Source organism: Cebidichthys violaceus, unplaced genomic scaffold, assembly GCF_023349555.1.
Source record: "Cebidichthys violaceus isolate CVI_PGR_0920_01 unplaced genomic scaffold, fCebVio1.0.p SCAF_9, whole genome shotgun sequence".
NCBI lineage: Eukaryota > Metazoa > Chordata > Actinopteri > Perciformes > Stichaeidae > Cebidichthys > Cebidichthys violaceus.
The window spans coordinates 15,354,540-15,364,811 of record NW_027176975.1 but is presented as its reverse complement, the minus strand read 5'-3'; the positions used below and the strand labels follow the sequence as shown (position 1 = coordinate 15,364,811).

At 42.1% G+C, this 10,272-nt stretch overlaps 1 protein-coding gene across 2 annotated transcripts in view; it reads left to right on the top strand.

Annotated features, from left to right (window-relative positions):
• Positions 1-2,795: 2,795 nt before the first annotated feature.
• The window catches only part of tcf7l1b (transcription factor 7 like 1b), a 31,405-nt gene continuing 23,928 nt past the window's right edge, over positions 2,796-10,272 (top strand). Inside the window, exons 1-3 of one of the 2 annotated variants that reach the window (XM_068703698.1) lie at positions 2,796-3,760; positions 3,884-3,956; positions 4,054-4,181. In XM_068703698.1, the coding sequence (XP_068559799.1) occupies positions 3,575-3,760; positions 3,884-3,956; positions 4,054-4,181 (387 nt within the window). In that variant the 5' untranslated portion in view covers positions 2,796-3,574. The remainder of the gene's footprint in view (positions 3,761-3,883; positions 3,957-4,053; positions 4,182-10,272) is intronic. The other variant, XM_068703699.1, reaches the window with a different exon arrangement.

Sequence of the window (10,272 nt, the reverse complement as noted above, 5' to 3'; positions counted from 1 at the left end):
CTGACATGTCCTCCTCACACTTTAACTAGTATTATTAGAGAGCTTGACAGGGCGGGTTTGGCCCTGGCAAGACATGTTGGACACACTGCGGCAAGATCAGAGAGAAGACAAGGGAAATGCTTTAACGCCTCTGGAACAGTGAGGCGAAAACGTGATGAGGAGATGGGAATTACTGCTGAATTAAGCACCACTTTGATTGGAAACTGATTGACCGATGGTTGGCAAAACATGAAAGAATGACCTTGAATTCTCCAAAGCGAGTATGGATTGGCACACAGCATCTCTCCCTCTCTCCTCCCTCTTCCACTCTTTCAAACACACACACACACACACACACACACACACACACACACACACACACACACACACACACACGCACATTACGGCACACAAACACATACACCCCGGGCACACTCCGACAGGAACACACACACCACACGTGGAAACACATACATGGGTACCGACACACACGAGCGCTCCATCTCTGCTTTTTCAGGGGAAATTAACACACTGTCACGTACGACAAGCCAGAGTTGAGAGAGCAACTTCAAAGTAAGGCAGATGCAGGGACAGCACCCACTGAATACATTTTCTGGCCACCAGTCGATCTGCCCCCAGGCTAAGATTGTGGCTGTTCGCATCTCTCCTGACCCCTCATCAACTTCCAGTTAAAACCAATCCCACTCCAAAAAGGCAGAGGGAAGAGAGAGATACATGTGTAAATCTAAAGGAGAAAAAAAATACTTTCTCATGTATTGCAGGTATGAAGAAATTAATTCTCATCAAATATTCGATTGTCAGATTTTACAAAGAGCAAAAACTGCAGCTGCTTTGATGAATAAATCAAAGTAAGTGAGGGGCTTCGTACCAACACAAAGCACATTAAAAACACCTGGAATTATCATTCAGTAAATACATATGTGTAATAATGAAGTTTCTTCGAAGCAAAGCTAAAAGCAATCAATAACTGTGCTTGATTTTCATGCCTGCAGCCATTTTGTAACAATAGGCATCCTTTTATTTTTGAATTGGTGGCTTTCTCACTTTGGATTAAAACATTTCGGATACACTTGATTTCTTTTTTTTTCACATTCATCACAGAACTGTTATGTCTCACTGTGCTGTTACAGCTTACTGTGAACAACAGTCTACTTACTGCATGCCAATGGTGCTTAATAGCACACTGCTGAAACTTGTGCGTGTGTGAGAAGAGTCAGTATTTAGGAGATATTCCTGTTCAGCAACTGCTTATGCATGTCATTATTATTTTTTTGTGTTGACTTGTTTTAATATTTTATTTCTTTATTAATCATTCATACGGCTATGGTGCATGAGCGCTGCATGATTGTAATTATACATGCCGGGACGCGCACAGTCCATTACATCTCTGGCATGTTATACGTTAAGAAAAAAAAATATAGGAAAATATAGGAAACTATATTAAAGGATTGCATCACAAATGTGGAAGAACATGTCTGTGCCTCATTTGGAGAATGCATTCTCTGCATACTGTATCACAGAAAAACAATGATGTGTAGCCCTGAGGGCAATTTTTCACCTGTGTGTGTGCATGCTAGTGCAAACATTTGTATATCTGTGTATGATAAACCCACTATCCACAACCACAATGAAATTCATAGAAGATGCAGTATGCAATGCTATGTGTTGCTTTTAACTGAATACAAATACACACACTAACACGCACATGCACACACTAACACCCAGGAGGAGTGTGGATCTAATGAGGCCCGTGGAGACACTGCTGAATTGTCAGTCAACCCTCAGCTTGCTGACACGCAGTCGACAACATCAATGACTTCTTTTCTCAAACGGGGGAAGCCTGTCGAATAGCATCAGAAGTAAAGAGAAGTCTGAGGTCCATTGGACTTGGACTGAGACAGGTGGAGCTAGGAAATGTTCTAAAAGAGCTTCAGGGAAACAAGAGTAGCAGCTAACTTATGTTACACCAAACTTTAAAAACTTTGGATGCTTTGCGAGCAAACATTTCTTTTTCATTAATTTAAAAACACATCTCCAAGTCAAGATTAAAATTAATGTGCAGGTTACTGTGCAGGAACTAAGAAAAAAGTTGTAACCTCCCTTCTTCCAAGACGCTTGTAAAACCGGGCCTCCAATCCTGTTCCTTAAAACAACAATGGGGCCATGTATATCAGTCAGAGAGAGAGAGAGAGAGAGAGAGAGAGCGAGAGAGAGAGAGAGAGAGAGAGAGAGAGAGAGAGAGAGAAAGTGAGGCTTGTCCTGTCATAAGAGGCCTGGATGTTCAGAGGCTTGTTGCCTCACTGTCATGCGTACAGTTGTGCCATAATGGGCCAATGCTTATCCCAGGTGTTATTGAGCTTTGTCTTTCCCAGCGTAGTGTTTCAGGACACTCAGCCGTGCAATTTACATGGCAGTGTGTAATTATGACTTTCTCACTAAATCCGCGTCTGTTATTTTCACACAGATGGAGGCAGTGTGGTCTCTCGCCCTGACAATACTGGAGATATCAGCTGGTTACAGTGCAGGATAGACTGCTGCTCAAGTTTATTTAAACAAGGGAACAACATAAGTTGTGTTCCATTTGGCGTTTCTCTCCTTTTTTAATATATATATATATATATATATATATATATATATATATATATATATATATATAATGAATGGTAACTATGTCTGTAATCTATTTGCTTACTGTAGTTCTCCATGTACAAACCTCCCTCGTTCCACTGCGTGGTGTGCTGGTGACTTGAGGGGAAGAACGAATAGCTGATCTACATGCTGGTGAATGAAGTGTCGGTTTTCACTGCTAACTCCTCCCCTACGGACGGGCTGCGCTTTTCTTCCACTTGAACAACCAAGTAGTTTTTCAGGGCGCATTCCCCGGCAGCAATGTGGAGGGAAAGGGCGACCACGTCCAGTTGAACATTTTCATATACTTTTACATCCGGTTACATAGCTGTTTTCCAAAACATTGTTAGAAAAAAAAAAAAACAGCGATCGCTGGTTCTTTGCGAGGAAAAGAAGCGAGTGAGAAGTGAAGAAAACTGCAGCCTGGCCGTCTCGTGTTTTTTTTTGTTTTTTTTAAACGCGAACCATTGTTTTCTCACACATGGATATTAGGAGATGAAATCGGACGTGTTTCTTGCTCTTGAGTAACCCTCTCGGTCGCCTGGACTGTAGTTTATGTGGTCTCCGGGCTCTGTAGGAGGAGGAGAGAGAGTCCCATTCCTCAGCAGCACAAGGACAGACACACAGGGGCCACAAGTTGTCCACAAGCTGCGACGGAGACCAAACTTTGCCAAGTTTCTGCGCATCCGGCCGCCGACGCCAAATATCCATCAATATTTTGCAACTCTGTCGTAACTTTAACTGTGGATTATTATCGCAAGGCTCGTCATGGACCGCGGGAGCACGTTCAGAGGATGATAAGGGTTTTTTGAAACATGAACAATTTCTTGTAGTTAGTTTACTAGTCCAGTGACACGTTTGGACTATACGCTGATCTTTTTTTTTTAAAGTCAATAGTTATTGCCATTGTTTTCGCCCTCTCCTCGATACTATCAATTCTGCAAAAATGCCACAGTTGAACGGAGGTGGTGGGGATGATTTGGGGGCCAATGATGAGATGATATCTTTTAAAGACGAAGGCGAGCAGGAGGAGAAGATATCCGAAAATGTGTCAGCGGACAGGGATTTGGATGATGTGAAGTCCTCCTTAGTGAACGAGTCAGAAAACAACAGCAGCTCATCCGACTCTGAGGTAAGGACACTGCGAATATAAAACCGTCTCCACGCTGCTCAGCGCGAAAAAAATACGATTTAATTGTGTTTCAAGTTTTCAATACTTTCTTCCCCTCCGTGTGTGTATTTCTCCCCATGTCAGCAAGCAGAGAGGCGCCCCCAAACCAGACCCGACTTGGAAAGTTATGAGAAAGCAAGAGACTACTTCAACGAAGGTAAAACACTAAACACCCTCAGTACTGTATGGGATATAGCTGGCAATTATGTCGCATTTGTGCCTTTATCAACCCTGACTTTTCTTTCTCCCTGCAGCGTTGAGGAGACAGCAAGATGGTGGCTTTTTTAAGAGTCCTCACTATCCTGGCTACCCGTTTCTCATGATCCCAGACCTCTCCAATCCTTACCTATCAAACGGTTCACTGTCTCCGAGTGCAAGAACGGTAAGTGTCCGGGTAGATTTGTTGCTCTTTTCTCTCATTTTGTCGTTTCAATCGCGCTCTGCAAAAACTTTGGCCGTGCGTAAAAGTTCCTTGTGCACTTCCAGACCGCCATATTCCCTCCGAGTGGCCTCTCAAGGAGTACTAACTACTTCTTTGTTCTTCTTTTGGGGAAATACATTTCTCCATGCCAACCACTCCTCGACAAGACTCGCATCAGACAACTTTTCGTTCGGCTCAAAGTTCAGACTCATTAGTCATTCTTTTTCTGTTTTTGAATGATTTATGGCAAGTCCTTGTCGAAAGTACGCTGCAACACTCATGCTGCATCTTGATTCTATACATAGTAGTGAACTTGCCTTAAGCTATCTTATGTGCTTTCTCTTCTTACATTTTGCAGCATAGAGGCTAATATTCTTCTAAAATGTGTTTTATGATTATAAGATATTTTTAGGTTTGTCCCTAGTTTGCTTTTCTTTTTGTGCTTGTATTTTTTAAAGAAAGCTTTTCCCCAGTGTACAGGCTGGTAACTCTCCGTTTGCACACATTCTCTGCAGAAAATTAAAAAAAAATAAGCTGTTCCTGGAGTGATATCCCCATAACAACAATGTAATACCTCGCTTTGACACACATGGGAGGCATTTCACCGCAGTGTCCATGACAGCTGTCCAGAGACTTTATTTTTAAAAGTCTAGATAAGTTTGACAGTTGTTTATGAAGAGTTCACATTCATTTACTTGTTGCATCACATCAGTTGTCCACGAAGCCCGGAAAGGACTTTTACCCGTACTGCGGTTATTGTTGCAAAGGTTTCTCCAGTATAAACCCTATATATCACATATTTAACATAAACCTTTACAGCAGGTTAGTAAAGCATAGAGACCTTACAATAAGTCAATACTAGTTAACAATGCTGCAAACATGAATAATGAATTCACATAAGAAAGGTAATGATACAAAAAAACACATTAGGGTCAAAGAACGTGTTATCGGTAGTGATAACAAATACCAATTCCCAAAAAACATGTAATATTTTAAGTAATTTAAACAACACTATTTGGAACTGTAACCTACGAAATACAATTTAACTATGCAAACTTCCTTGAAATAATCCCTGTTGGAGAGCTGTGTTCCTCTGAGCTCGTCCATCCCCCAATCCATGTCACATCCCCCCAAAAAACAAGTACTTTCGTTAAAGCCTGGCAGGCATCTGACTGAAAAGACCCCCCCCCCCCTTCTTTTTTTTTCTCTGTCTCCTTTTCACTGTTCCAGCCCCACTCCCCTCGCCTCCCTCTACCTTCCATTCAATTAGAAAGGCGTTAGTTGACCATTGTTATTCTGAGCAGTCTTGATGGCTTCATTGGAGGTCTCCATTGGGGCTCATTAACTAAAAGGCTGCTCTGCTCAGACAAGGTGATACATACCAGCGTGTAGATCGTCTATCTTGTTGCTTTTGGCCACCAGAGTTTTGTAGGAATAATATAAGAGATAAACATGCAGGAATGCTTCACAATGTTTTGTGCTTTTTCTTAAGGAGTTTTAGCAGGAAACTATAGTAGATGTGTTTGTTAAATTCAAGGAACAAACCTAACAGTCTTAAGTAATTGACCGCATTTTAGCAGCCTATTATATAGTCTCTGCTTTGTTGTGTCTAGTGTCTCTGGTATGAAAGCCTCTCAATCCGTGTGTTTATGTCGAGCAAAGTAAAGTCGAAAAATAAAAAACGTTGTTCTTGTTACTTAAGGCAAAGTAGCAAATAATTGAAGAGGATTTGAAATTCAGAGGTACAATCCCCCATATTAGAAAAAGAAAAGAATGAGGTCAATGGGACAGAGTGAGCTGACTGTGTCAATCATCAGCGTGGCAGAAAACATGCAGGCAGACAATGGCTGGCATACTTAGCAGGCGTCTTAAGGTCCTCCATGTTGCTCATGGCTTAGTGTGAACGCAGTGAATTTGATTGATGGGAGGTTCGATTTAGCCCCATTTTAGGCTCGCATTCTGAGGGTTTGGTTTGTTTACACCTGTGGATTAAGTTCGATACACTCAGATGATATTTCCTAGTGGCCCACACCCTCGGCAGGCCAAAAACTTAGTTTAAGCATTTATCATGCATCATTAACATTCTGAAGAATACACTGATTGGCTTGTGAGATTAAAATTTGCCCGCAGGTTAACCTTGTTTGTGTTGTAACCGCTCACAAAACAATCCCAGTTTACTGTGGTGTGTTTCTTGAAAACCCAGTTGGGACTGAAAGATTTGTTTTATAAGTGTGGTGTGGTATGTGGTTATACTTCAGCTGCGTGATACACATTTAAGTTATGGCTCTCAAACAGATCATGTAATGCCAGGCCGGTAGAACCCTCTGCTTTCATTTCTGGGTTCCAGTTTCTTAGCTTTGAGCGTAGTCTAAGTATTTTTGTAATCAAGGATATAACAATGTGTTTGAGTTATTCTGTTTCCTGCGTGGATCTTTTTACAACTGCCCCTTCCGGTCTGACATCTTTTTTTTTTTTTACGTAATAATAAAGCCATCTCAAGCAAGTGTAATGAATATATTCTGCACATATCAGCATTTAAAAGAACACACTGCTCAATAATATATACGAGATGTTGCTCAAGAGTCGTCGTGGAGTGATTCACTCTCTAATGCGCAACATGATGAAGGGTTTGGGGCCCAACTTTTAAATTTGGATGTGGCAACCCTATCATGAGCAATGAGAGACAGGCCTACATGGGCTCAGCACAGAGTTCCCCTGAGGGCCAAGCATAACTGATTTAAAGCCTGCTCAGAGCTGACATTCTGCTGTAATCCACTGAGAGCTGAGGAGGAGGTTTTATGTTTGCAGAGATGTTCCACCAGACTACTGCCCGCTGCGGTGCGCAGGGCCAGAGAGAGTTTTGTTCCCCACCCAGCCAGCCCGACAAATCCAGTTTATTGTTTGTCAATTCATTGATGTGATTATCGCCGCATTGTTCCCGTAGTGACAGACTAGTGCCAGATTTAATTGGTGAGCAAACACTCTGCTAGACGCCACCTCTCGTCAGCTTCAGCAGCACTTTTAGATAACTCTGCTAGTACATCATCATCGTCACTAAAGAGTGAAATGCCTCTTGTGTGTGAGAGGTGGCACGTAAGCGAGAGCGAGGTTAGCCGCTCAAATATATCTTCATCAAATACGCAGTGTGACACTCCAACTCCGGAGCATGACTGTTGAAAATAAAATTGTTTCGAGATATGAATGGCGAGCTTGTATGAGTCTGAACATGTCTGTGGCTGCGATTGCATGCCTCTCTGGCTTCTTTTTTCCCCCGTTCTTTCTCCTGCTTTTGGTGCTTAAAGATGTTCGGACAAAGAAAAAGTCAACACAGACATTGTCCCTCTGAATAAAAGGGCCTCTCCCTGCATAAGCAAACGCTGTTTGTGTAGAGGTGTCTTTTCATCAGTTTGCTCGCTTGGCGTTTCGCTCACCTTGCTGCGTGCGTGTGTGAATGTGCGCACGTGCATCCATGCTGCATTCTTGTGTCTGTAAAGTCTGTGAGTGTTGGGGTTGAGGGTGTGTGTGTGTGTGGGGGAGGTTGTTCAGGTGAGGCTCTGTGGATACTTTGCAACAGAGGGAACAGTGTGCAGGGCTCACATTCTGACAACCCTCAGTGTTGTATTCCTGAATGTTAGCGCACAAATATTTTTTCAACCAAGCACTGTGTCAACAGAGCGAACATTTTTTGACTAGGTTTATAGTTTTTAAAAGATTTTTCCTTCAAAGGCAAACACATCTACATCAATCTAGTGGGACTGTACAATTAAAAACAGGTCACGGGCAAGCACAGAAATGCCATCGCTGCCTGAGAGCTCCTGCCTGGAGTGATTAACTTTGGTAATGAACTGCTAGGGCTTGAGGACATTAAATTAAATTTGGCAAAAAAATGAAATATTACATTAATCATGATTTAGTTTGAGAAGGAATAGGGAGATGTTTGGACTGATGTTTGCGCTACATTTTAAAACAAAAGCATTTTAATTGATTACAGTTGAAATTGTTGCATATTTCAACAATTGTGTGTCTCAGAAAATAAAACCTGTGTAAAATACATTTTCTAGATATTCACAGTGAGTGTACAAATCACTCACTGTGTAATCAGAAGATGTCATAATAGTAATCTGTAGCTTTAGTAGATTCACAAAGAACCTACAGGAACATACATTTAGTTTTTAGACCTCAAATGCTCATGTTGTCTTCCTAACATCACATCTATAGAACTGTGTGAAATGGTGTCAGTCCTGGTCTGTATCCTTCCCTCTTTGGTCTCTGTGGAAAGCATGAGCTGGCGTCAATTCCTCCCACTACCCCATACTCTGCTAGTTCACTACCTAAACCCACCCACCCGCCCGCCTGACATTAGAAATTCTGTTTATAGCACTCTCTGGCTTCTCGAGCGCGGGGCCCATCAGGAGCATCTCAGCACCCTTTGAGAAAAGGATAACCAACATCTCCCCTCTCCAGCCGCAGACTCCCCATGTTCAGTGACATCAATGAATCCCTTTGATGTGTCAAGATGAATATGTGTGCAAATGTGTTTTTATCAATTAATGTGTTTTTCTCGTTCGCTATGTCTGGCCAGAGCTACTGTGCAGTTTGGTACATTGCTTTCCCCTGTGAAAATTTAGGCAAACTTGTGTTCAGAGTGTTTGAGTTGTGAGACATTTGGCCAAAGGTGAACATCTCTAACACACCTGAGTTCACCCCAAAAGCTCTGCTTTTCCTTTTGGCTTTGAAACAGAAGTTTGAGGCAGTGGAAATACAAAGCATGCTATCTCCAGTTCTCCACAGCTGCTCATTATCCCAAAAAAGTAAAAGTTTTTGCCACAAATTGAAGCTCTGGGAGATGGAGATGTGGGAGTTGGAGACACATTTCATGTGTCATGTGAATACCAGCTTAGTCATGTCTGTTCTTGGGTCTTAACATGGAGCCCCGGTGCAGGGGGGGATGGGAGGCCCCTGGATTTATCTGGAGAGTAGTCAGACTCACTCCCAGGTGACCACAGTCCTGAAACTATTTGTGGTGAAACTATTTCTGTTCGTGGAATGATTATCTAACTGATTAATCCAGTAAAATCCTTTATATCCAAATATGAGCTCACTGCAGCTTCTTCTCTTTTTTGTGTCATGTCAGCGCATCATGCAATTTGAATATATTTTGCTTTATGGTTTGTTAGTCAGACTATATTGATTGAAGACATTAAGGCTGCAACCAGTGATTCTTTTCACAATGAAATTGTTCTATTGATTAATTGTTTAATCATTTGGGCTGTAAAATAGTGAAACATGCTCATTTTAGTTTCCCAGAGCCAAAAGTGATGTATTCACATTGCTTGTTTTGTCTGACCAAAAGCCAATCATATTCTGTATATTGTCAAAGAAAAGAACAACAACTTCCTTAAAATGTACTTAAAAAATTACTGCAACAATTAATTGATAATCCAAAAATTTCTGTCGATCAATTGATCAAATAATTGACCTGTCGTTCCAGCCCTAGAAGGCAATGTTTAAATAAACCCTTCAGATTAACTGATTCTGAAAACAGCCCTTACTTGCAGCCATGCTTGTATCTAACTGATAGACGGGTGTGGGCCGCGCCAGTTCACTGTGCTGTTGGACTGTGCTGTTGGACTGTCCCATATAAGTGTATGGAGTCCTCTCATAGCCATAACCACTACTGTTTAGCTCACATAAAGAAATGTTTTCCCTGTGTAATTGTACCTTAAACGCTTCACTCCATGCTAATAAAACGTGATTGTACAGCAGGAAGAAAAAGAAAAAGCTCTAAACAGGGTTTCATCAGTCTGGTATTCCAAGCAGCTGTTTTCAGTTTAAGCACTGCAGGCAGCAGGAGAGAGGGAGAGAGAGAGAGAGAGGGGGGGGGGGGGGGAGCAGGCAGGAGGAGAGATTGTTGATGAGATGTGGTGGTGGGAGCTTAAACTGGGGCAGATACGGGTCCTGCTATTCCTTTGCCTGTTATCCCGAGGTGGGCCAACTTCCAGACCTTGAGGCACTCACTTATCTGAGGGATTCTGTCTCCCACAGAGCGCAG